The 27,228-nt window shown below is 48.9% G+C and overlaps 1 protein-coding gene and 1 pseudogene across 1 annotated transcript in view; one reads left to right on the top strand and one right to left on the bottom strand.

Annotated features, from left to right (window-relative positions):
• The window catches only part of GALNT18 (polypeptide N-acetylgalactosaminyltransferase 18), a 316,297-nt gene that overhangs the window by 142,776 nt on the left and 146,293 nt on the right, over window positions 1–27,228 (bottom strand). Inside the window, exons 2-3 of the mRNA XM_054586100.1 lie at window positions 18,661–18,853; window positions 1,555–1,721 (exon numbers count right to left, since the gene is read on the bottom strand). Coding sequence (XP_054442075.1) covers window positions 1,555–1,721; window positions 18,661–18,853 — 360 coding nt within the window. The remainder of the gene's footprint in view (window positions 1–1,554; window positions 1,722–18,660; window positions 18,854–27,228) is intronic.
• On the top strand, window positions 2,100–10,550 carry LOC129080569 (40S ribosomal protein S8-like; annotated as a pseudogene).

Below are 27,228 nucleotides of genomic sequence, written 5' to 3'. Positions count from 1 at the left end.
TTCTTACAATGTAGCAGGGGAGCGGGGACAGCAGGTGTGGGTGGAGTGAGGTAGGGTAGCTGGACAGGCTATCCTCGTGTTAGCCGTTGGGAATGAGGTTTTAGGCATCCATTCCTTGGACCCAAGCAAGGTGATGGTGGGCAGCTGCTGAAGATGTGGAAGCTGGTCCCCTGCCTGCCTCCCTCACAATAGACAGTCACCTTTAACACTATGCCACCTATTTGCTGCGCTCCCTTGACGGCTTTTCCTTTCTTCAAGTCCATGGAACAACAGAAGTCGAGTGATTCATAAGCACTGTCCTTCAGAAGGCTCTAAAATCTGCTTCACGGAGCTGTTCCTACACTACTTACTACATGATGATAAAAATAAAAAATAAAGTTTGCCTATTGAGATTAAATATATTTCACTTAGCTGACATGTTTCGGCTTTAATTGATAACTAAACACAAATTGCCCATCTGAACTTCTCATTACAGCAACTGATTCACTGGGAAATTTACTACCTGACACCAGAGAAAGTGATGAAGATAACAAACGCAGTGAAACCATGATCCCATGACCCAGCAGTCTATTTTTTTAAATTGTGCATTATCTAAAGCATGTCCATATTAATGGTCCTATCAAGAGCACTGGTTTAAACCTACCTCAATGCATAGTTTCTAAGTTTGGAGATTATGTATGTGGTACATGGGAGTGGGGGGAATCAGACGCGGTGAGGTATGCGCCAAGGGAAGGAGGGAGCTGGCAGTGGCTAGAGAAGTGGGGATAGTGACATGAAGGCTTCAGCAAGCATTTGCAGGCCACCCAGGTTTTTGTTTGGGCTCAGTGGAACAGAAGCAGAGGATCCAGCCAAGAGGCTAGACATTCAGCAGTTGTATTGCTGTCGGGGGGTTACACACCGCTGCCACCCACCATCAGCTCTACCATGACCTCTACCGCCACCGGCACTACCTCCTCCACCATCATGGCCACCACTGAGGGGACAAAAACAGCAAAGAATTTTCTTGGCAAAGGCCAAACAATACCATTATAAATAAAAGGATGCATCCTGGCTGCTGTGGCTCAGTGGATTGAGCGCTGGCCTGAAAACCAAAGGGTCACCGGTTCGATTCCCAGTCTAGGGCACATGGCTGGGTTGTGTGCCACGTCCCCAGCAGCGGGCATGCAAGATGCAACTACACATTGATGTTTCTCTCCCTCTCTTTGTCCCTCCCTTCCCTTTGCTAAAAAATAAATAAATCTTTATAAAATGATGCTTCACAGAAAAGAGTCACTGGAAATGGTCACAGTGTATGTGGTCAGGGTAGAGATCAGGGCTATTTATTTATTACACTATAATGTTGGGGGGAAGAGTGGGAGGTTAGTAAGACAAAGCTGAGGGACCAGGCCTCGATGGGATGCAAAGAGGAGCAGTGAGCACCATGACTTTCTCATCATTGAGGCAGCGTCCCAGAGAAGGAGCGGCCACAGAGATCCTTGAGAAAATGAGAACCCCAATAGAGGCTGAACCCTCTGCTCGAATGTCAGCCATAGAGCAAGGAGCTCAATCACTCACCATTGCTGCTGTTGTCATCCACCAGGATGATCTCCTTGAGCAGGTGTGAAGGCGTGCGTTCAATGGCTGAGTGGATGGAGCGCAGGAGCACCGAGAGTGCTTCATTGACAAAGATGAACACGATGCTCACCTCTGGCAGGCTGTCAGGGAAGGAGAGGTTGCGGCATCTGGAAAGAAGAATAGCCAGGATCTTACATCGTTCAGTGGCTCCTCTGGGGTCACTCCAGGTGCTAGTCTGCCTGTGTCTTGGCCCCACTATTCCTGGAGGGCTCAGGGCTCCAGATTCTCCCCAGGGCTTCTCCTCTGATACACTTAAGACAAGCCGCACGTGTGCAGGAGACTGGCTCACGACTACTAAAACTGTTTGCCCCACAACAGAGTATGAATTTGCCAATGACTGTCCCAGCTAAATAGACCCTTAGCACCTAGTCCAGTGCCTGGACCCCGCTAGGTGGTCACTGCGCATTTCCTGAAAGAATGACTCAACATTTCTAAAACCGATGGGATAGAAAATGCAACCAAAGGGAAGTCTTAGTTTTTCCACAATGGTAGCCAATGCCCGGGTGAGGCCAGACCTTACATGATCTGCCTCAGGAGGGAAAGAAGTCTTCCCAGGGACTTCTACTGCCAGAACCCACCCTGGCTCACTCCAGCAGGTGTACTTCCTGGGGCCTCCCTAGCCCTTCATCCATCATAGGGGTCCAGCCTCAAACCAGCGTGAAGTTAGAGTCAGTCTCAACATGAACGAATGAGGGATGGAAGGACAAGGCCAGTCTCATTTCATCGATGAGGACACTAAGGTTCAGAGGGATTGAGTCCCCACCGTGAGTCAGCTGCCAAGATAGAATATCAACTGTGTTCTTCTGATATCTACACCAGGGTTCTTCCCTTAAGAACAAATAAGGGTAGGAGAGACTGCCTTTAACTGTCCCATTCCCCCTTGCTCCACTGAAACCCCGAAGCCATTTGGAGATCTCTTATCCAAAGGACATGGGGCAAATTCATGAAAGTCTGCATGCCATTCCCTGTGGGAAGAGGAACATGCAACCCTGAAATGAGGCCCCATAAATAGGCCCACCAATAAGAAGTGCCACGGTTCCGCAAGGACATGTCCAATTCCTCCCCTGCAAGCACTGCCTTAGTGAGCAGGAAACCACTGCTAGTGCCCTTCTCTGGCTGAAACTAAACGCTGCTCTAGAAGGCACTGAGATCCCATCTTTGGGAGAGTGAATGAAAGGACAGAGCAGCAATGAGAGGCCTGTCCCAGGCCTCAGAGAGGAGGCTGCCCACTCCCACCACTGGCCTCCGCACGCTCCAGGGGTTCTGGGCTGGTGACCATGTTGCATTGCTCCAAAGCGGGAGGCACAGCCAGGTCAGAACACACAATAATGAGCATAATAACACAGGGCTTCTGTTCGTCAGTAATTAAAGTGCTGCAGAATAGGAATGGCCTGCTCTTCCTTAATGAGGAAGGCTGGGGGATAACCAGCGCTGAGCAATTTGGAGAAATCACCATGGGGCCCCAGCCTGCTTAAGAGGAGGAAATTAATAAACTATAATCACCATCTCTATGGTTACCAGAAATTTACAGAAACTTCTCCCCTTCTATTTCAAGCTCTCCTGTTTTCACACCAAAAAACGGTGGAGGAAGGGAAAGAACAGAGCCTTTTCCCAAATCTGCTTCGTACTTACAATTTTAATAAAACCATCCAGTTAACAGATTGGGGCAGAATTCATTCATTCTTACATTCAATGGAATAAATGTTTATTGAGCTTCTCCCATGAGGCAGGTTCTGCACCGAGAATGCAGGAAGATGCAGACAAAGTACCTGTCCTCATGGAGCTTGCACTTTGACAGGGGAATAAATAAACGTGGAAGCAAACAAGTGATATAATTTTATGTCAGTGTTGAGAAGTAGCACCGAGTGAGAGGACAGTGTGATGCCCTGGCAGCTGTTCTAGAAGTGGTCAGGGAAGGACTCTGCCAAGGGGAGAGGTGTGGTCACAAACTTAAATGGCACTCGGAAGTGAGCCATACAAAGGCCAGGGGCCAAGGGAACTGTGCTGTGATGGAGAAGAGGCAAGGGAAGGGAAGCAGCTCATTTAACTTCAAGGAAGGGACAAAGAAGGGGAGGTGGAGGGAGGGGCTGAATGAGAGAGAAAGGCTAGAATGACTCCTTAAGGGCATCACACCTTCTTCAAAAAAATTTTTTTTGTTGTGAATACAATTTTTATAATAGCAATTAGGAGGTTTGTGGCTAATAGTCAAATAATTCTTCTGGACAGTGTTTATTTACACCTATCAAGACCAGCAGCTGGTTTCCTTAGCTATGGAAACTGAAATAAGTATTAACACGCAACTTCCTTTTTAATTGCATTTTAAAAAGAATACTATGTATGGTCAAACTACTGGCACATGGCCTTTAGTATTCTTTTATAAAAGTGTAATGAACAGCTCCCAATAAGGTCCGTATATCGGTACAAGTTCACTGTCCTCCCCACTAACTCCACCAGCAATGAAGACTGTGGCTCTACGTCTGTTTGCACATCTCCAGAGGTTCCCTCTGAGTTCTGAGACCCTCGCTAGCCAGAGCTCCAGGTTGTTCCCGGGCGGTTTCCAGAGTTAGAGGTTAACTGCCTTCCCCTACTTTCCTCCCTTCTTAATTCTCAGCGTAACGACTCCGTGTGCCCCTTCGCAGGAGACCGCGGTGAGCTTCTGCCAGTACTGGCCACGCCTGTCTGGTTTGAGCCACCAGGGCCTGTGAGCCGTCTCCTGATTCTCTTTCTCCAAGCAGAATGGAAATGTGATATTCACTTTATAAGCTAAACTCACTATTTTCATATGAAAGACTCTTTTGAACATAAGGATTTTCTGTGACAACCCTTTGGAACATAACAGAACACCTAGTACAATACATCCTTTATGTGTGTTTATTGTCTATCTTCCTCTACTGTAAGGACCCTCCCTAAGAGCAGGGGCTTAATTTTGTTACTGGGCTATCTTCTAAACTTAAATCAGGGACTGGCACATAGTAGGTTTCTAGAATTAAACAAAACTAGGAGGTTTATTTATGAACATTCGGCCTAAATTTTCCATGTGGGCCACTGAGCTCAGTATGTTCTTTTTTTTTTTATAAATCTCCTCCTTCTGCAGGAGAGTCAGGTGCTCCCCCCACAGCAGCTCCTTCCTCTTCTGTTTGCCCTGCCCTCAACTTACAGCCCCAGCCCCTCGCAGTCAGTCTCCAGCAGTCCTCAGTTTCTTTGCGCTGCAATTAAGTGACCCCTCCAGGCCAAGTGTCCCAACCTCCTTAAAGCTCCCCATCGTCTTCCCTCCTGGGAACTGCTGAGGGCCCTCCCAGCAACAGCCACACTGCTGGTGGCCCCACTCTGCACCCTGCGGCACCCCCTCACCATTCAGTTGCCCCACACCTAACCTACGGGTGGGTCTAGGTGAGCAGACAGGTGAAGGGTGGGCGGGATGAGAAAGACGGGGGAGGCTAGTTCCTAGGCAAAGAGCCCTGAAGGGGGTGCCAGCCCCAGCTCTGCCCAGCTGCTGCGTGAGCATGGGCAAGCCGCTTCCCCTCTCTCCTATCTTATTACATAACAGGGACGGCAGAAGAAATAATCACTTAGGTGTCTTCTGTATAAAACTCACATGCGGTGAACAGAACACCTCATTAAAAAAAGTTTGCAAATTTTCCCCCCTCCAATCAGCACCTGGGCCACCACCAAATGCCACAATAAACATCCCCTTAACATTACTATACCTAGATAAGGTGACCGACTCACTCTGGTTTGCCTGGGACTCTCCCAGATTCAGCACCGAAAGCCCCAAGCAAAGAGGAACAGTTGGTCACGCTCTGACTAGACCACAGCTTCTTGAGGGGAGGGGCAGGTCTTACTCCTGGTTGCGTGCTCACCACTAGCACAGTGTCTCACAAACAGCAGGCATTCACTAAGCATCTGTTGACTAAATTGATATTTACCTTTTCAGAAGCCCCAACACACACACACATATTGACACACAGAATCACTGTTCCTTCTTCAACTCAACATTAAAGCAGAACTCACATGGCTGAGAGGAGAGAAAAAAGGGAGGGGGAAGAACACCACGTCAGGCAAGATGTCCATAGGCCTGCTGTCACACCCAGCATTGTCACTGCCAGACTCTGAACTCAGAACAAAAGCCCACCTGCCACGGGGCAGCCCGCGGCCTTCTAAAGGAATACACACCCTAGAGCTGCCATGGAAGAGGATTGTTCCGGATCCAAAGCCAGCACTTCGGTGCCAGAGACCGGCCACTTACTTCACTCGTCAGCCAGCACGGGCCCCCGCCCGAGAGCTCTCCCCGCACAGGCACACAGCTGAGGTGTTCTCTCCCAGCACCCATCCTCCAGGGCCGGGCCATCCACACCCTCTGCTCCCGCACCCTGTCCTCCTGCCTGCTCTGGGCGTCTTCCCCCGTACGCTCCCTCTCTGCTGGCCTGTCTGGAGAAGGGCCGGAGGACATGAGCCTCAGGGAAGCCACAAAGGTATGACTGGTCCTTCCCCAGCCACACTTCTGGAGAAAGACTGATTGTGTGAGACCAAACCCTTACTCATTTTGAGATGAGGCATATTCTTCTCTAAAATTAAGCCATAAAAGTTCCTGTTTTACTTTTATTCTTGTTCAAAGTCAAGCCATTTTCCGCAAGAGATAAAAACAAGACATTTCTGAGAGGGGAGTACTATGGCTGTCTAATAAGCTAGAATTGATGGTCATGATAAACTTGGCTTCATTGATCTCTGTACCCAGAAGGCAGTGTGGGGAGCAGCTATGTAGGGAGCCTGTCAGCAGAGCTCCCCAAGATTGTTTTGAGCTGTTTATGAGGAAAATTTATATCAAGAGCTTCAGTGCCATTCCTGCAAGAGGCAGGGAAGGAGTGGCAGACTGAGGCCAACACAAGCTCCTGCCCACAGCTATCACCCAGGGCAGCAGCCAGACACTTCCATATTGGATCTCAGATTCCCCGCTCCCTGACCTGACCTCAAGCTCCCCATCCATCAGAGCGATGACTCATGGAGCCACTTGACCTGGGTGGGAGGAGGGGTAGACCCCTCTAGAATGAGTATCGAGTAGACTATAAGCTGAGGTCGGTCTGCCAATGAACATGGAGAGCTGGGTCCAATTATGTCAGGTTCTGGGAGTGGAGGAGGGATTTACCGGACCGAGCAGTGAGGAGCTGACACCCCCAGGTACCCACTCCTCTGAGTGCCCCCAGCCCCTCTTTCCTCCCAGATTTCTCCCAGAGAGGCCCTCCCCACTACTGCAGTCAGCACAGGGGACTGGGTGCACTGCTCACCCCAGGGTCCGCTCTGCCCGCTCAGCCCTTCACAGTCACCAACGTCCACCCCAGGTTCCACCATCTACCTGCACCCATGGGGCTTGCTGGATCCTCCTCTGACCTCACATGGCACATTCCTAGCTTCTTCCAGGCACCTCCAGGTTAGACAGACTCCCAGGCCTGTCAGCATCCAGCCTGCTGGACTTCATGAACCTGGAGGATGGAGGCAACGTGCAGATTCTCACTGGACATGAGGACAATCAAGGTGTTCACTCCCGCTGGGTGGCATAACCTCGGGAGCTCAGAGGCTGCATGGTGCTTGTTAGCCCTACTGTCCAGAGACTCAACACAGGATATTTAGAAATAATAAAGGCAATAATTTCCACTTACTGAGTGCTTATGATTGTTATAAGCCATGCTAAGAGATGTATGAGTGTATTTACTTTTTCTCCCATTTTATTTCTTCCTGAAATCCTATATGGTAAATTTCATTATTCCCATTTTACAGATGAGGGAGATAGGACTGAGGCAGTAAGTTACCTTCCAGGGCTTAAACCTGGGCTTTTGGATTGTCTCCAAAGCCTATGCTCATAATGCCTGCTGATCGAGGGTCTGCACCTTCCTTCCCAGCCCCACCTGGAGATGTGTCTGGTGAAACACTGGGGCTGTGACAACCAAGAGACCTGACGGAAGGGGCAAAACAGAAGAGTTACTATAGGCTACCAATTCAGATGGAAGATGGAGAGAATGTTGTCTAGTAGGGTGACATAGACAAATAGAATAAAACACTATTTACTGGGCACCTAACGCCTGAAATTGTCTTCCTGTAACATTGCTCCCATTAAGATAAACAACCCCAATGACTCTTTGTATAAAGGTTGCTGTGTCTTCTGCCATGTGGCCTCACCATTTGGTCCACAACTGATGAGACCGGACTCTGGTTCCTGAGCCTCTGTCAGTGGGCTAGCTGTCAGCCTATGGGGCTGCCTAGCCCAGAAGCTCTGTGTAGCCAGGTCTCACACTATCAAAGAAGGACCAGCTACCCTATCAAGCCCTTGTTCATAGATGGTTAAACGTGAGCTACCCCAAGGAGGCAAGAAGCGGAAGTGTAGGGCAGCAGATGGGGCAGGAAGCAGAACACTCTCAGTGAGTAAGCTGCAAACCCAGACACTCACCATTAGGGACACAGCATGCTGACAAGTGAGCAAAGATGATGCAGACTTGAGCCTGACCAGGAGGTCCTGAACCGATTCATCCCTCTCCAGAGTCTAGATTTGCAGCCTCTGATTGTGTGATTATGTGATCATGTGCAGGTATCAGTCTACCAAGAATCCTGACCACCTGCAGTCATCTGAGTGAGTGCAATTCCTCCCTGAAAGCACATGCATGACCTCTGAACTTCCTGGGCTGAAACTGACCCATAGGCTCCCACAGCATCCTTTGCTTTTCTTTCATGCCACGGATATACTATTGCAACATGTTTTTTATGGTGTTAAAACACCAGTGTCTCTATGAGACTGTACGCTGCGTGAGGTCAGGACCACATCTGCTTTGCTTATCAGGTACCCCCTGTGCCTCCCACAGTGTCTACCCAGAAAGCACCGGGTGTCCAGCTGAGTGAAAAAACTAATAAATACTAGAATGGCGAATAGTAGAATGAATTCAGGCTCATGCAAGTTCTGTGAATGGGAATTTCACTATGGTTTGATAGAAGAGCAATCACTGAGTTGAACACTTACTCCCTGCCTGACTGCAGCAATAAAAACAAATAATCCAATAAGTCAGAGGGGTAAAAGAGGGGATATGGTGACAGGGTGGGGGATGCTTAGTGCAGCCAGGGCCTTTGGGGATCTGGTAAGACACCATTTCTAGCTCAGAGGTGGAGGAGACGGTGGACATCTAAGAACAGGAAGTTTTAACAGTCTGTCAGGCAGGAGGAAGGGGCCGGCTGATCTAGGAATAGAATCCAGCATGGGAATCACTGACAGTGAAACTACTAAGTAGATGCGATCCTCAAGACAGCCAACATTCACCCAGGGGCAAAGGTTCTACAAACATCCTTTCAGGGGACTCTACCAATTTAGAGAAAGCATCTGCTGTATCACATGTAGACTGCAAGTAGGACAACAGGAAAACGAATCTTTTAAAATATAAACAGTCAACAGAAAGCAAGGAGGCTATTTGTTCCTGTATCTCAGAAATTCAGGGAAAATGGGATCCCTGGGGCTACATGGACAGACACTCAGGAAACAAAAGTCAACTGGCTCTGGTGGAAAAGCCACAAATGGGACTGTGTGTGTTCGTGAGCTGGACAGGTCGGTGACAAGGAGAGCTGAGGAATGCGGGGGAAGGGAAGGTGGGCCCCATAGATCAAAAAAAGGAGGACGGGGCGTCTTTGCTGCCCAGCAGAGCCCAGTTCCAGCCTCTGGTGCCCGGAGTGCCGGCAGGGGAGGAATCACTCGCCAGCACCTCAGTCTGATTGCAGGGCCTGCCTGGCCCTGTGCCCTCTAGTGCCAGGGCAGGTAGCCTGTCCTGTGTGGCTCCTTGTCCACATAGCAGTCCTTCAGGTGCTTAAAGCCATGATAGCATCCCCCAAACCCCCTCTCTGGCAAATCAGAGATGCAGCTAATAAAAGTAACAAAAAGCTAAATAGCAATTATTACATGTTAGGCAGTGTTCTGAGAAGTCCACATATATTATAATTTAATATTTGTATCACTGTCGCTAATTCACAGACAGGAAAACCAAGGCACAGAGAGGCTAAGTGACTTGCTAGAAGTCAACCAGCCTGTAAATGAGAGACCTGACCTTGGAACCCAGGGAATCAGGTTTTAAATACTACTCTAAAACCTAAGCAGAAGCTTCACCCATTTGTCATATCACCTAGTTTTTCTCCTGGGTTGTTCTCCTCTAAACATACTCTACTTTCTCTATTTCCTTTACAATCTGTTTCTGCAGTTGTGCTCTGAGTAGCAGAGTAAAAAGAAAACTATCACCTCCACTTTTTAAGACATTATACCTCTATTTATATAGCCCAAGATTATGTCACCCTTAAGAACAACCAGAAACCACAAGCATCTCTCAGGACAACTGGCACAAGCACCACAAGACCAGGGGCAAGAGAAAGCCCTACCACAAGAAGTGAAAATATGGACTGGGATGCCCTGCCGCCAACACTAAGATTGGCCCCTGCCATGTACACACAGTCCGTGAGTGGGCAACAAGAAGTACCCAGCCTTGAGGCTGGACTTGGGCAAATTCTCCTGGGGCTCCGAGTGTTGTGCACACAAAGCAAGGATTATTGATGTTGTCCACCATGCATCCGATGACAAACGGGTCCATACCAAGACCCTATTAAAGAACTGCTTTGTGCTCATTGGCGGCACACCGTACCAACAGTGGTTTGAGTCCCACTATGCACTGCCCCTGGCCTGCAAGAAGGAGGCCAAGCTGACTCCCGAGGAGGAAGAGATTTTAAGCAAAAAATGATCAGAAAACTCAGAAGAAATATGATGAAAGGAAAAAGACCGCCACAATCAGCAGTCTTCCAGAGGAGCAGTTCTGGTAGGGCAGGCTTCTTGTGTGCATTGTGGCCAAGCAGATGGCTGTGTGCTAGAGGGCAAGGAGCTAGAGTTCTATCTGAGGAAAATTAAAGCCTGGAAAAGCAAATAAACCCTCTTCCCTCCTTTCTTAAAAGCTCATGTTAATAAGAACAAAAGGCTCATGTAATAAACATGTTTATTCTCAGGTGGGTAGGGAGGGAAGAACAACCACATGATACCACTGGCCCATAACGAGCTTAACATTTACTAAGGACCAGAAATATTTTTTCCAGATTGTTTTACTTAAGAAGTATTTCCCCACTGTGTTTGTGCAGTTAGCATTTTCAATGCAACAGCAGAATCATTACCTAAGGGTGTTTCTTGTACCGCTTTGTCCTGAGGCTGCCCTCACGGAGCTCACATCTTCCACCGATTTTCGGGTCATCTCCACAGAGCCAAGGTCCCAAACTGGAAAAGCCCAAGGGTGCCGAGGTAGTGTCTGGAGACACAAGACCCAGATAAAACTACCGACTCTGCCACATACCGCCTGTGGGAACTTAAACAAGTTTCTTAACTTTGTAAATATTCAGTCCTCCACTATATAAATGGAAATAATAACTACCTTGGAGAGATGTGGGGATAAAGTTAAAGGAAGAAAAACAGACAGTGAGCAGTTTACATGGCACCTGGCACACAGTAAGGAAGCAAGTGGTGGCTTTGGTCGAAATCATTAGCCTCTAGGTAGCAAATCCCAGATGGTCCAGCAACCACGATCCCAGTTGCTCCACCTACGGCCACCCCCTTCTCCCCTAGTCCCAGCGATGGAATTTGTGGGGCCTAGTGCAAAAAGAAAATATGGGGGCCCCTGTTCAAAAATCACTCAGAATTTTAACAAAGTGACAGCCGAGCGTTAAGCCAAGTACAGAATCCTTCTGGCCTTCTTGGGATCCTGTGCAACAGGACGCATGTTGTATTTGTTTCCTAATACCAATGTTGCAGCTGTAAGAAATTACTACAAACCTGGTGGCTTAAAACAACACAATTTTAAAGTGGGGACCTCTGCACCAGTTCAATTCCCAGTCAGGGCACATGCCCGAGTTGAGCACCGGGTCCCCAGTTGGGGACGTGTGAGAGGCAACTAATCGATGTTTCTCTGAAACATCAATGTTTCTCTCCCTCTCTTTTTCCATCCCTTCCTCCTCTCTAAAAAATAAATATATAAATAAAATCTTTGAAGTGGGGACATCTGTAATAGTGTCAATAACAACAATGAATAAAAAACTTAAATTTAAAAAACACAAATTTATTATCTCATAGTTCTGGAGGTCAGAAGCATGACACAGGTCACAGTGGGCTAGAATGAAGGTGTTGGTAGGACCGCGTTGCCTTCTGGATGCTCGAGGTGATAATCTGTTTTCATGCCTTTTCCGGTATCTCAAGGTTGCCCACATTTCTTGGCTTATGGCTCTTTCCCATTTCAAAAGCCAGCAGCAGCGGGTCAAGTCCTCACATTGCCACCTTGGACTCTTCTACATCTCTCCTCCACTTTTAAGTGCTCTCACAATTAATATATTGGGCCCATCTGGACAATCCTCGATTATCTTATTTTGAAGTCAGCTGATTAGCACCCTTAATTCCAGCTGTAACCTTCACCCTCTGCCATGTAATAGACCACATTCACAGGTGCCAGGCATTATGATATGGACATCCTTGGGAGGCCTTTGCTCTACCTACCGCACACCCATGGAGCCAGCCCTGCTGGCCTCTGAAACTTAGATCTTAGGGGTCTATCTAGAGACCATGAAGACCCCACAGCCTTCCAACCCATACACACAAACCTGTGGTCACACCCAGAATGGTGGCAGCAAACACCCACAGCCATCTTGGTGGACCCCGACCTGCACCCAGACGGACTGAGCCCCTGGTTCCAGGCTGCATCCTCTCTGCTCTAATCCTGTCCTGCTCCTTTCCACCTGGATGTTCATACACGTTGTCTCCAACTCAGGACCCAGGGCTCCTTTGTTGGGGGTATGTGTGTGGATCTGCCCCAGCTGCTCCCACCTGGGCCTGCAGCAAATAGTCCATCTCCTTTTCCAAGCCCTCATGCCTCATCCTCAGGCTTTAACCCATCAGTCAGCTGGAGAGCCAGTCTACCCTGCCCTCTGAAAGGGAGGAAGTGGTTCTCAGGGGACTGCTGGAGAGAAAGGTGACATAATTTACGCAGGAGCCTCTGAAGATCTGCTAACAAGAGGCAGGAAGCAGCACCTGCTGGAGGCTGAGCTCTGAGCTACCTTGGAGGTAGGCCAGGGAGTTGCCATGGCAACATGATAGTCTTGAAGCTTGACACTGGAAGGCCCCTTCTATCCTCACCCAAACGTCCCTGGGCCCTGTTTGGAAATAACAACCATTGCCTATAGAAAAAAATTCGACCTGTGCCTGCTGTTGTAGAACTGATGGTCACCCATGTGCCACCTGCCTGAGCCACTGTCACTGGGGTGGGAGGCCCACCTTTACCTGCCTGCCCCAAGATGCAAGCTTGCTTTAACCACCACCCCCATGATCGACCTTCCCTACAACCACAACCCATCCTCTCAAAACCCACTCACCACCCAAAAGATGTCTCCTCCATCCTCCCTCTCCATCTCTCAGGCAAGGGACTTCCCCAACCTCTTTTTCACAACCTCACTTAAAAAAAAAAAAGAGTGATGTTTAATTTACATGCAAAAAATGTACAGATCTTAAATACATAGGTTGATGTGTTTTGACAAATGAATGTATCTATGTAGTCCACACGTCCATCAAAACTTGTTTTTAGTTTTTTCTCTTTGGCTCCTGAGTGGTTACTTTGGCTCCTACAGAGAAGAAAGAGGAGGGTGGACTCTGGGAGCAGGAGCCACAGGAACGTTTGGAGCTCGCACCTGGGGACCTGAGTGATAAAGCAAAGTCCAGCCAGGCTGAGATGTAGTTTTTCTCCCCACCAGTCCTGAGGTCCTAGTGTCTTCTCAGCCCAGGAAACATGCAGGCAACCCCTCACTCATATCTGTCAAGGCTTCTGCTGGGCCGAGATCCAGGAGGATCACCAGTGATATAGCCAATGCCTTGTCTCCCCAGGTTTTCCCATCTGGATGGCCAGGGACATGGTTACAACAATGCAAGGAGAATGACTGGAGTTTTGATTTTCCCAAAAGCAAAGGATCCTGGTGTCCAGAGAATGTTTGTCCTCCCTCTGCCCAAAGAGTACAGAAGAGGCTGAAAAAAACTGCCGCAATTCCTGCTTCCCTGTCTTTCCTCTTCCAGGGGAGGGGCAGTCAAATTGGTAAAGGGAGGCTCCCGGCAGACACTGCTCTGCAGTCCCGTCTCTGTGCCACAGAGGGCACAGAAGGACGGGGCTTCAGTGGGCTTTCAGGGCCAGCTCTGACTCACTGGAAACCTGCAAGGATGACTCCTCCCCAAGGAGGCCAGGAGACTGTCGGCAAGTTTTCCAGTCACCTGCTTTGCTCTCCTACCAACTTGCACTCTGGAGTCCCACTGCAGAAGCCTTGAGGTTTCCCTGGCTGACACTTTACTTGGTGCCTGGCACACACTAGGTGCTCAGTAAATGTTTATTGCAGGAATAAATTAACGAAGCCTAGCGACAAGAGGGATGGATATTTTTCCTTCTGGTTATGTCTTGTCCTACATATAAGGCACTAAGTATAGTTCAGTTCTCTCTCAGATCGGTGCCTAGATGCCATGAAAGAAAGATAAAATAAAGGACTGGCCAGAGGTGAGGAGAGGAGGGATGGGGCAGGATTCCGAACACCAGCTTTCTGGCCCAGGGCCAGCACCAAGTATAATATCAAGGTTAGAACTTGGAAGAGCAAAGCCAAGAATACGAAGAGCAAAGTGCAGATAACCTCCAGATGTCCCCAAGGGTAAACCAAAGGCAACAGGAGGGAGAAGCACAGGGGCTGGGACTGAAGCAAGCTCTGCCTGGCATGGCTCTTCTGCAGGCTGGCATTTAGCATAAGGCTTCCTCTCTAGGCGCTGCCCCACCCCCAAACACCTTGCTCCTAATTCCCAACCTTGGCTGTAGCTGAGGCATCGCCTCCACCTAGACAACGGGTCTGATGGTCACTGACACAATTTTCCCAACACTTAGAGACAGACCTTGCTGACCCAGACGAACTGATCAGCTCAGGGCTATGTACTGTTAAAGCAGTCGCTAACTCCGTCCCTGTTAGAGTGACACAAGTGGACACCTGAAGGCAGTAAAGCATGAATTCCTTTGCCAGACTGCCTGGGTTCAAACCCCAGCTCTGCCAACTGGTAACCATAAACAGATTATATAATCTCTCTGAACCTCAGTTTCCTCTTCTGTAAAATGGAGACTAAAAATACTACTGTGAAATTATAAGAAATATATATATATATATATTACTCTTTCCCCAGTTCCTAATATTTGGTCTTTGACTCTAATTCCTGACACAAAGCTCCTAAACCTCTTGGAATTTCCTGCCTGATAAGAGCTTTTTTAATACAATCAGGTGACTCTTGGTGGGCTCCGACACAAGGGCAGGTTACCCCAGAAAGACCGAGCCACAGTTAGAAGTGTGGAACTTTCAGCCCTACTCCCTATTCTTTGGAGAGAGGAGAAGGGCTGGAAAATGAGTTAATAATCAATCATGCCTGTGTGATGAAGCAGCCATAAAAATCACTGACGTCTGGAATTCAGAGAGCTTTCAGGCTGGTGAACACACCCACCTACTGGGAGGGTGACCCACACCAACTCCAGAAGGACAGAAGGAGACTGCACTTGGGTCCCTCTGTGTCTCTTCCACAGGCTGTTCGTCTGTATCCCTTATCATATCCTTGATAATAAACTGGTAAGAAAAGGTTTCCCTGAGTTCTGTGAGCCATTCTAGAAAATTATTGAACCCAAGGAGGGGGTCATGGGAACCCCAATTTATAGTCAGCTGGTCAAAAGACAGATGACAATGACTACCTGGGACTTGTGACTGGGTCTAAATGGGGGCAATCTGGGGAAACTGAGCCCTTAATTTGTGGGAGATGATGCTAACTCCAGATAGATAGTGTCAAAACTGAACTGAATTGTGGGACACCCAGCTGGTGTCAGAGAACAAGGTGGTATGGGGAAAAAAACTACATATTTGGGGCCAGAAGTATTGTGAGTATGAGAGTAAGGAAAAACATTTTTCCTACACAAGTACCTATTCCGGAAAGTTACTGTGAGGAGTGAAAGAGTTAATATAATTAAAGTGCCTACCATGTCCCTGGCTGTTTGCCAGTGTAATTTGAAATAGGATGATAGTAAAGGATATTGAAAAGATGTTTCCAAAATGAGTTAAACAGAGTAAGCCAAGCAACGACCTTGTTACAAGGCAGGAATGTTTTTACAGGAAGTAACAGAGAGGCACTGTTTTACCTACACACATGCTTGTTTGGGGTGGTCCCCAGCACTCTCCCATCTGGGGGCTGTGTCTGCCACAGAAGCTGTGCACAGAGCCTCCAAGTACTTGTGCAAATAGAAACTGCATTGTTAAAGCCATTGAGGGAACCCTGGAGGAGGAGGAGGAAGGCTCAGCTCTAAGTCTAATCAGAGATTCTTTTCCTGGCTATAAAAAGGGGCCGCTGACAGGAGTCGCCTTGCCCCACGGGGGACGTATGGAAGCTCCATAAACTAAAGCTCTGTGCAGAGGGAAAGTCTGCACTTTTCCAGAGGCTCAGGAGGAAACTGCAGAATCTGACCACCTGGAGTCCTTCAGAGACTCTCTCAGCAAATTCAGGGTCTAGGCTGCCTCTGAGAATACACTTCCTTTGAGGGGAACGTGCTTGCTAAGGAGCCCTGCTTGCTAGGGAGCCCTGCCCTTCTGAGAAAGGCCACATGGCCTTGGCCCTCCCCCACCCGCTGGCTTCCTGTTTCTCTCCAACTGAAGTAGAAAGAAATGGCCCACAGGGCATCTCTCTCAGTGAAGGGGAAGGTGTGACCTCAGACAGCACTCTTAGTCTTTCTGCTCCTCAGCTTCCCTGACTCTGAGTGGGAAGAGTACACCAATTCCTTCGCTACCTTCATGGCAGGTTGGTGTGGTCCAAATGGAAGGGCATTTTCAACAGGTCAAGCCCCACGTAAATACCCACCATTGTTAGAGCCATGCTATAGTCTGTAAGATCCACCCTTTCCTTGGCTTCCTTCTTATTTCCCCTTTCATTTAGAACAAACACGTATCGAGCCGGGTTTTGTGTCAGAGCTGGCTGCAAAGCCCACGGCTTGTGTGCTGGCCAAGGTCATGGCCAGATCCTTGCAGGAGTCCGGGGGCCCCAACTCCTCTTGGGGATCCTTTCCCCAGAGTCTCTAGGTTCTGCCCACATTAGACCTGCCTCTCCCCCAGCCCAGGGGTGGTCTCTCGGTAGCACTCCCAGAGGGCGGAGGCCCTGTGGCGCCAAGTTGAAGTCACCTTCAGGGATATCCCCAGAATCCAACACTATCTCAGCACCTGCCCCAAAGCTGTCCCAGTCTAAGCCACCACCACCCCTCACCTACATTTCGGCAGGAACCTCCTAACTGGTCTCCCCGCTTCCTCCCTGGGCTCTTCAGTCTGTTCTCAATGTCAGTGCCAGAGAGGCCTTTGAAATGACAACCAAAGCACATCATTAGCCTGCTCATGCTCCTCCCATGCACCCCCATCTTAGAGCAGAGTCAAAGCACACACCTTGCAGCTGCCTACAAGGCCTTCTCTGCAGTTCTCAACTTCGGCTGTACATTGAAATCATCTGAGAACTATAAACAATATGGATACTGAGTGCCATCTTCGGAAACTCTTACCTAATTGGTCTGGGTGTAGCCACGGCATCAGGATTATTTTAAAGCTCCCAAGAAGTCGAATGTGCAGCCAAGGTCGAAAACCATTGCTCTACTTGATCTGTTCCCTGTTGCCCCTCTAACCTCATCTCCACCTAACTGCCCTCTTGCTTGCTCTGTCCCAGCCGCATGAGCTTCCTCCTTCTTCTTCAAACACGCCAAACACACTTCTACCTCAGGACCTTTGCACTTGCTGGTCTCTCTGCCTAGAAAGCTTAACCCCCAGGTATTCATGTTACTTGCCTCGTTTCTAGGTCTTTGCTCAAATATCACCTTCTTAGTGAGGCCTTCTCTGACCACTTCATTAAAAATTCAACCCCTTCTCCTATTCCAGACTGTCCCTATTTCTCTTTCCCACTTTATGTTTCTCCATAGCATTTACTGCCACCTAACATGCTACAGAGTGGACTTCGTCATTTTGTTTATTATCTGTCTTCCCCAACTAGGATGCAAGCTCCACGAGGGCAAGGCTTCCTGTCTGTTTTGTTCATTGCTCTATCCCTGTGCCTAGATGATGCTGGCACACAATTAGTGCTCAGTAAATACCCTTTAAATGGACACATACTCTTCACGTCCCTTGTAGGTCCTCAGCTGCTTTCTCTTTCATCTCCAGGGGCCAGCCAGATTCTTCCTGGGCCAGGAAAAAACCATACCTCATTACGCAGAACACAGCAGGTGCTCAATAAGTGTCTGTAGAACTGAACTCTCCTCTCCAAAGAACAGAGCTTCCGAACCCAACAGCAGATCTCTCCTGAAAACTCCCGGTATAAGCTCACTGTGGTTTGCAGCTTTAAGACAATTTTTAAAATAAGGAGAAAGAGGGAAAAAGAAGGTGTGGGGGGAGCTCACAAAAGTTAATGAGATTTTCTCAGCTATGGTACGTGCCCACATTTTTAATAATTAGGAGTAATAAAAAATCTAACTGAACCTTAAAGGAACATCTTCTATAACAAAGAGAGAAGTCAAAACAGACTTCTCTTTTGGGTGTAATGACTTGTTAGCCCCGGAAGATGGATGTACTTTAAAAAACTAATTTACAGAAAAAAATAATTGTTCATAAAAATGCAACTAATTGGGTTAAAATGACTTATTAATAGGAATGCCAGATGATTCTAGTGCCCTTAAAGAGTAAATTAGGTTATTAATCCTCAAAATCTCAAATGGAAGAAAGCCTTCCCCCAGCGTAGCAGTTGGAGAAACTGAGGCTGAAGAAGAAGTGAGGAGTGATGTGCCCAATGCTGGCCCAGGGGACAGACCCTGGCTAAAGCAGGGAAGGGGCCCTGGAGTCCGAATGCCCAGTCCTGGCTCTGTCCTGGCACTGTGGTGGCCCCCATCTCCCCACGGGCAGGTCAACAAGAGCCCAGCCGCCGGCTCTGCTCACCCACTGGGTCTGAGGTCAGGCAGGGGCCGGTCGAGGGGCAGGCGGTCACTGAGGTAGGCGTTGTAGCCGTAGTACTGGAACTGCTTCAGGGCCATGCGCCGGCCTTCAGGGCTGAGCTCCTGGCCCCAGTGCGCAAACAGAGAGGAGTCTGTGAAGGGCTCAGCCTCGGCCTCCTCAGGCTTGGCGGGAGCCTCTGGAAAAAGAAAGGATAAGGAGACAGAGCGTCAGAGTGCACCCGGGCCTGTGCCATGACAACCCCTTTCTCTTCTTCACCACTGCTTCGGGTAAAACAATCTTAGCCCCATCTTTGGGGGTGGGGGAAAGAAGACTGTAACCTTCATGCGTCCTCAAACTCATGTATCCATCTATCCATCCACTCCTCCCCTCAATAAGCGCTAGGCTCAAATATGTCCACTAGGGTCTTCTGAGAAGCTGAGGGATGTGACCTGATGCCCCATGGCTTCAGGTCGGAACCACCTCCTTTCTCAGTCTGCTTCCCTTCCAGAGATGCTGGCCCCAACCCTAAAATGGGATATCTGCTTTTCTTTCCCCAAATTGTACCCCCACTCCCTGCCAGTGCTGAGCCTGGCCCACGTCCAGGTCCCCTAGCTGGGGGTTTGCTCCTTCCCCCAGTTCTTGCCAGCCCAGCTCCTCCTCCACTGCCTGGTCCTGCTGTGAGTTGCCTGGCCCAACCACATGGCATTCACCTGGTGGCCAGGACCCCCAACCAGACTGCCTCTTGCTCTGCCCACCAAAATGGGAAACCAGTGGCACAGGGGATGGCCAATCCAGCCCCCGTGTGCCCCACACCCTGGGCTCTGCTCATTGGGCCCCTGGTAGACTTTGCTGGGGCAGCCTCCACCCCAGGTCAAGAAGAGCTCATGGCTTCCCTGGGACTTTCCAAGAAAATAAGAGCAGAAGCTTTGGATTCACACAGACATGGATTCAAACAAATCCCTGCTCCACCATTCACTGGCTACATGACCACAAGCAGACACTCAACTTCTTAAGCAAACCCTTCAGTTTCCCCACCTGTAATGCGAGAACAATAATACCCACTCATCACTGCTGAGATCTGTGAGGATTGCATAAAATACTGTATATAAAGTACTTATACCAGCATATGCCTCAGAATAAGTACATGAAAAAATGGTAATCAGGTTGCTATAGTAAGAGAAACTGGGCAGGTCATTTAAATCCCTCCTTTATGGTGTTAATAGGGAGGTCTTGCCAGGACTTAGGCTGATGGGTCAGGACTTTGAAATCTGTTCCCAGGGATAGGAGGTCAGATTAAACCATTCAAGGTCAGAAATAGGAGAAACTGAGAGATGCCAAGCCCACTGGACGGTGCCTTCTATGCTCATAGTGTGATACAAGCAAGATAGAGCCAGGAGCCTGGGATGAGACAGACCAGAAAGGAGCAAGTTAGGAACAGGAGAAACAGGCATGGGACTCTTGCCAATGTCCCCTCAGTTGTCCACACAGAGCCAGTAGGTACACGGTACACCTATGCCAGGTAACGTAAAGGTACAGGCTGGAGATACGCAAGGGTCTAGGGTGTTAGTGTCTCCACGGTTGGGTATATCATCTTGGTTACCAATTAGCCTCAAAGATATAGAAGGAAACTAAGATACATTATATAAATTAGGATACAGTAAGGAGAAAGATGCAAACCAAGTGTGAATTTCTATGGCAAAACAAAAGTTTTTAGTAGTGTGATGGCTGCTCAAAACTCCATCCCAGAACTCACAGGGCGCACCTGTGCTCCCCTACTAGACATATTTGAAAGGAAGTACAGGGCTTGAATGATCTCGAAGATCCTTTTTATCTTGAAAAAGATGTATAACTCATTCATTTGGAACAGAGTGTAGTAAAAATCTAAATCAGTGAACCAACTGAATCATATAATATTGAACAGAAGCCATGTTTTACTACTCTCACATACCTAAGTGGATATTACCAAGTAAATGAGATCAGTAAATGAAAAAATTATAATTCCCAATTAATCCTGTGTTGTCTAATATTGCAGTATGAACATACTAATGTTCTGGGTCCTACCACATGCTTCTACCGCTTTACTCAGTACGGGTACAAATGAGCACAAACTTGAAAGCAGTGGGTCCTGAATGATGAGTTAAGGGCATCACAGCAGGAAGGAAGTGCTCGCTGCTGAACTCCTGCCCAGAACTAAGCACTGTGCTGGTTGACGTCTATAAGGTTATCCCTGTCATAGTCGGGAGTGTGGACTTCATGAGGGCAGGATAACATCTGTCCTGTTCCCTGAGGTATCCTGGCTCCCAACACAGTACACAGCTCTTCCAAGAGACTCAATATGTCATTTAAAAATAAATTCGTTAAGATGTACCCCAGAGTGCTTAGTTATTAGACAAGGTTAAATGACTAATCCAAGGTCACCCAGGTGTTGGGGGCATCAAAGAAAGATCGGGCTTCCTTCAAACTCCACATTCTTTTTCTCTACAATGGGAGGGCTAAACTATGGTCCATAGGCCAAATCTGGCCCATCACCTATTATGTAAATAAAACTTTATTAGAACACAGTCTCAGAGCTAGACGGGCAGAGTTGAACAGGTACAACAGAGACCATCTGGCCCTTTAAGTGTGCCGTCCCCTGCTCTACACCTTACATTGGACATCTCTTCATTAAAGAGGACTTGCCTCGTCTAACTCCATTTGTTTTTCTCTCCTTCCCAAAGGATGGGTAAGACCACTAGCTACAGGGCAGAATCCTGGAGTTTATACTCCTGCTCTACCATTCTACACCTAGCTCATCCTATACCTCAATTTCCCCGTCTATGATAATAGTGGTCCCTTCTTCACAGAACACTTGTGTGTACTGAAGAGATGGTTCATGTAAGGAGCTCAGCATGGTGCCTGACACGTAATGTTAGCTCCATAAATGTTGGCTGCTAAGGACCCATGAAGCCCCACAGCCCCACCTGAGTGCTTTCCACCAACACCTCCTGAATTCAGATGGGGAAGATGGCCCTGCCCTGAGATCCTGACTTTGGAAGATGCTGCTGCTGTCTAGTCCCCAGAAGAAGGGTCTCTGTATCCAAAGACAAGTGGCCTACCTTTAGCCCAGCCTGGAGACTCCCTTGTCTCTCCAGTAAGAAATCAGACCCACTTGGTCATCAGCAAAGGAGAACCACCTTTAATGTGTTGAGGTGGTAAAGACACCTCAGGGAAGTGCCTAGGCTGGGTCCTCTGCGGGGGCCTAGGGGTGTCTGGACACATGCGGTGATGGGTCAGACTCATGGATGTTGCTCTCCTCCCAGGAGCAGACTCTGGCTGTGGCCCCCTTCTCAGGTTCAGGCTTATATGGGAGTGCCTGACCGAATGGGGGGTGACCCCACAGAAGCGTACATCCAGGGGGCTGAGGGTTGCCCAAGGAAGAGCTCGTTCATGGAAGACATTAAGCAGGGCACAATGAACTCGGTTAGTAGCTGAGCCAGAGAGTTTGGAGGGTTCTCAGTACAGCAGGAAGCTGCCATCCCAGCCCATTCTGCACCAGCCGCGTGCCTGTCTGGGGCCTAGGGAGAAACATGCTGAGAGGGAAAACTGAATGGCTACTTCACCAGACGGCACCTGTGTAACTCATAGGCAGGCAGGAGACATCCCTCCACCTTCCTGGACTCACCGTGAGCCAAATTGTGGGCAGGAGGGGAGCCCCCAGCAGGGCTGAGGAGACCCACAGGCTGGGGGAGATGCTACCAGGCTATGCCCTCTCTGTGAAGGACCCTCTGATGGCCGTCTGTCTCCCTTGGCATAAAAGACAGAGAGACTCTACTAACGCCTACAAGGCGCTGGGTGATGGGGACCCCACAGCCCCGTTGGCACGTCTCACCTCAGCACCTTTGGTGTTTCCCACTTCCCTCTACACCCACATGGCAAACTCCTCCCACTTCTTTACTCAGAAATCATTTGCTGCCCTGACTGATGTGGCTCAGTGGGTTGGGCATCGTCCCACAAAGTGAATGGTCCCAGTCAGGGCTCCTGCCTAGGTTGTGGGTTTGGTCCCTGGTTGGGGTATGTTCAAGAGGCAACCAGTCAATGTTTCTCTCTCATCTCAACGTTTCTCTCAGTCTCTTTCTCTCTCCTAAAATCTTTTTTTAAAAAAGTCACTTGCTAGCACTGGCCGGGTAGCTCAGTTGGTTAGAGCATTGTTCCGACATGTCAAGGTTGTGGGTTTGATCCCCAGTCTGGGCACATACAAGAATCAAACAATAAATACATAAATAAGCAAAACAACAAATCAATGTTTCTCTCATGCTCTTCCACTCTCTCTCTCTCTCTCTCAAATCAATTTAAGAAAAAGTCACTTGCTTTGCAAAGCCCTCCTTAAACATTTACCCCCCCTCAGATAGTTCCACAGGTGATCACTGGTAGCAACCTCCGCCCCTCATTGTGCATGACCTATTTTCCAGAAAGTTCTGCCAGTGCTCACATGGGGCATCGGCGAAATGCCACAAGATAGTCTCAGAGATATGTCCATCATGCCTCACACACAGCACACTAATGAGAGCTGAGAATTACAGATACAGGTCCTGGCAGCCTCCACACTAACTCATGGAGACAGGAGGGAAGCGGGGCAGGAACGCAGCTTGTGAAGCTTTGAGCAATTAATCCAACCAAAGCCGCAGCTCTGAGCGTTGTCCACAGGCTCACCAGCCAAGCATGAGAAGCACATCTGGAGACCCTGCCAAGGCTTTTGAGGCTCCTGAAGCCACTGATGCAGAGAGCAGAAAGGCTACCTGCAGGAGGGTGGCTGCTTCAGTGAGCAGCCCAAATAAGGGCTCACCCAGCTGCTTTTGCTCCAGGGTCCTGGTGGTGCTGAGGCTGCGTGATGGAGCAGAAAGGAAACAGGTTTTGGAGTAAAACAGACATCGTAATGGTGTCTAGCCTTGTCCACTTCTGACTGCCTGTCCTCTTGAGGCCCGTTCCTCTGGAGCACCCCATCTTTTGAAGCTGACCCATTTGCCAGCTCCTGCCATGCACTTCAATGACAACTCTGAGATGCTGGTGGCTTTAGAGGAGCTGCCGGAGAGGCTCTAGCCCAGAATTCTCCCTAACCAAGAAGCCAGTATCCATCTCTGCTCCTTGGGTTTTAGGGTGAATCTTAAAAAGCAACAGAAGGGGTGACTGCACAGTTGCTGCTGGAGGTCAAAGTGGTTTGGGGCTCCCACCTCAGGGTTGGACAGAGGACTGGTCAAGTCCTGCCTAGGGGTCAGACAGAGCCAACTGGGACACAGCTCATGTCCCTGAGGCCCACCTGGCCCGCTGTCCAAGCTGGACTGTGTGCTCATCAGAAGTGTTAGCTCTGTTTCTGGTCCCTCAGTTTGGGCACCTTCAGAGATATATTCCCAGATGAGAGGTGGAGCCTTCTTGTTTCTTGTGGGTTTAGTCAGTTTCCTGTGTGTCCCTCTTTCAGGCAGCGGAGACGGCTAAGAAGGCTTCTGAGGTGGGTGGACAGGGGGCCCGGCTTCTGCCCTGCAGCCAGTCTTATAGCCAATGCTATTTCTGTTTCTGCCCTCAGGCCATGCTCCAGGCTGAAGCTTTGGGTGTTTGAAGATAAGATCCAGAGCCCTGGGATGAGGCGGCAGGGAGAAACTGGGACAGGCAGGTCAGCGTCCACAGGCACCGGGCCCTGCGTCTAAGGTTCATCCTAGGAACAGGCACAGGTGGTCTCGAGTCCTGAACAGCAGAGTGTTCCGCGCACCCGTTTCCTCCCCACTCCTGGGCCTGTTACTCACTCTCTCCGGTCGGCACCCGCAGCCCCTTCAAGCCCACATTTCCTCCACTTGTGAAATGGAAGCGGTGTCAGGCTGCGAGGGAGAGTGGCTGCGAGGTCCACTTTGGGAAGATGAAGGCTAAGCTTTAAATAATGGAGTGACCGTTGCTGAATATCCCTGATAAAAATTCCTAAAGGATGTTTCCTTTTCTTCCACTCCTTTTATTTTTTTAAAAAACAGTTTTATTCAGGTATAATTTACATACCACAAAATGTACCTTTTTTCAAATGTGCAATTCAATGATTTTTATAAAACTTTCTTCCACTCTTGAGGTGCCTTGTTGCATGTTTTATTTGGGGTTAAAAAGGAAAGTGCTAATTGAATGCTCAGAAATGTACATTTCTCTTGTCACTTTCAGTAAACTCCTGCCTGCTGGCTACCTGCTGATTATCACCACTAAACAGGCTGATGCTTGGGCCTCCCTTGATCCAGAAGCTCCGGCAGCATTTGCAGGGCATCAAAGCTCATTCACTGGGGCCTGGCTCATGAGGCAGGATCCACACGCCCTCACAGGGTGATTTCACACCCAAGCTGCAGGCCAGGCCTGGCTGCCTCCAGTTTGCCTTCTGCTCCTGCTGTGTGTCTCCCCTTCCTCCTCTTGCAACACCCAGACCAGGGGACAAAGCCCTGCCACTGTGCCTGGTCCCAGCCAAAGCGAGGCACTGAGAGCAGGCTGGCCTGGGAAGCAGGAGGCCTCACCCAATCCGCACCTCCAGCACTGGCAAACCCCCTAATCTCCGGGCTTCCACTTCTCGTTTGCAAGACGGGGCCAGTGTTTGGGTTTTATTTGGGAGAAAAAGGAGGATTTTAGCCCATCATCATGGTGCTTTTCGTATTATCTAGCAAAGCAAGACATTCTGACTCCACTTGTAGTTGGGCTCCCAAGGGAAAATTTTCATATTTTTAGACTTCCCCCTACCCCCTGCTTGGTGTGCTAAGAGACTTAATAATAAGGAAACAAATATTTAGTGTGTTGGGGGTCTCTCCTATTCCCTACTTCTGGAGGTCCATTAGAACATGAGCTGTAGGTCTTTTGCCAGCAGCCCCCACAACGACACTTCCTCTTTCAGGAATCCTCAGAATTGCTAAGAGAAAGAAGTGGAATCTGACAGGGAAGGGCTTGGAGCTAATTGGAAGAAAGGAGCCCTGACAGTCTTCTGTCCAACGCCATTAAAATCCCCTGAACACTGACTTCATTCTTCGTAGCCAAGGCACCTCTGGGAGAGCTCCCTCTGGCCCCTGGAGAGCATTTTCGGGAAGAAGAGAGGCCTCTCCAAATGCCCTGTTACAAGGCTGGGCCAGGGCCTGCGTGGCAAAGGGCGGCCTGCTGCAGAGGCTCTGCTCTGGCATCGGCTCTGTCCTTGACCAGCTCTGTGTGACCTTCATCGAGCTCGTGAATCTCTCTGAGCCTCAGCCTACTCATCTGTTTAATCTGTTCAATGGAGACAAGAATATTTACCTCCAGGTCATTGCAAAAATTAAGTTCGGGGGGTGGATTCCAGCTAAGTTCTTAGCAAACCGTCAAACTGGTGGTAGGGGGTTAGTTAGTTTCCTGTTCCTGCTCTAACAAATAACCACAAATGTAGTGGCTTAAGACAATACAAATCAATTCTCTTGTAGTTTTGGAGGTCAGGAATCTGACAGGTCTCCATGATTAATCAAGGTGTTGGCAGGCCTGAATTCTTTTCTGGATGATCTAGAGGACAATCCATTTCCTTGGATTCTTGAACTCTTGAATCCTCCTTCCCAGCTTTTGGAGAGCACCTGCGTTCCATGGCCAATGTCAAAACAGTGAGCTAAGTTCTTTTCACATGGTGCCACTCTGACCTCCTCTTCTGATACCCTCTTCCACTTTGAAAGGATCCTGTGATAACTCTGGATCTACCTGGATAATCCAGGGCAATCTCCTTATTTTTAGGTGAGCTGATTAACAACCTTAATTCCATCTGCGACCTTAATTCCCCGTTGTCACTTGAGATAACATATTCATAGGTTCTAGAGATAAAGATGTACACATCTTTGGGGGGTTATTATTCTGCCTACCCCAGTAAAACTTCCATCATTGTGGGTTTTGCCATCCATAAAAAAGAGATTGCGATACTTGGCCCCCAGGGTTGTAGTGAGACAAAGGAAAAAGGAAGTTCACATTTGTTGAAAGCCAACCACGCTCCTACACGGCTCTCAGCACAGCTGCACTGTCATCCCTGACCCTCTACCGGGACTGAACAGGCAGTTACACCCAGCACAAGCAGGGAAGGGCTGCCAGCCAGGTTCTCCCAAGAAGGAGGCACACAGGAGGCCAGCAGGTGGCCATGAGCTGTTGAGGTGGCTCATCCTTGACATTGAAGCCATATTGGCCCTGCCTCCCTCCTATGCCAAGCTAATAAACAGCAAAGGAGAGCCTAAGGCGGGGCCAGGCAGGTGCTGTGCAGTCACACTCCTGCCTCTCCCACTAGCTCTGATTGAACCGTCCCACTTTCCAGCTGGCTCCTGACCTTTGTCCCTGCCTCCTGCTGCTGTGCTTTGGACCGGGGCCAGCATTTGGCTACCCCAAACTCTGCTTTCAAAACTCCCTAAAGCTGTAGTTCTATTGTTTCAGGAGGATTCTCACCTATGAATCTGATGAAAACTGTGACCACTCCCCAGGAAAGTGTACATTGGTATGTGTGTAAAACAATCTGCTTCCAAATTTACAAAAGTCATCGGTGGCAATATGACAGAAAACAGGGGCTGGCAAACCTTTTCCTGTAAAGGACCA

This window comes from Pteronotus mesoamericanus, unplaced genomic scaffold (assembly GCF_021234165.1).
Source record: "Pteronotus mesoamericanus isolate MK-2021 breed Mesoamerican mustached bat unplaced genomic scaffold, CSHL_Meso_final contig_90, whole genome shotgun sequence".
Lineage (NCBI taxonomy): Eukaryota > Metazoa > Chordata > Mammalia > Chiroptera > Mormoopidae > Pteronotus > Pteronotus mesoamericanus.
Note: the sequence above shows the minus strand (reverse complement) of the source record. Positions and strands in the feature narration are given on the sequence as shown.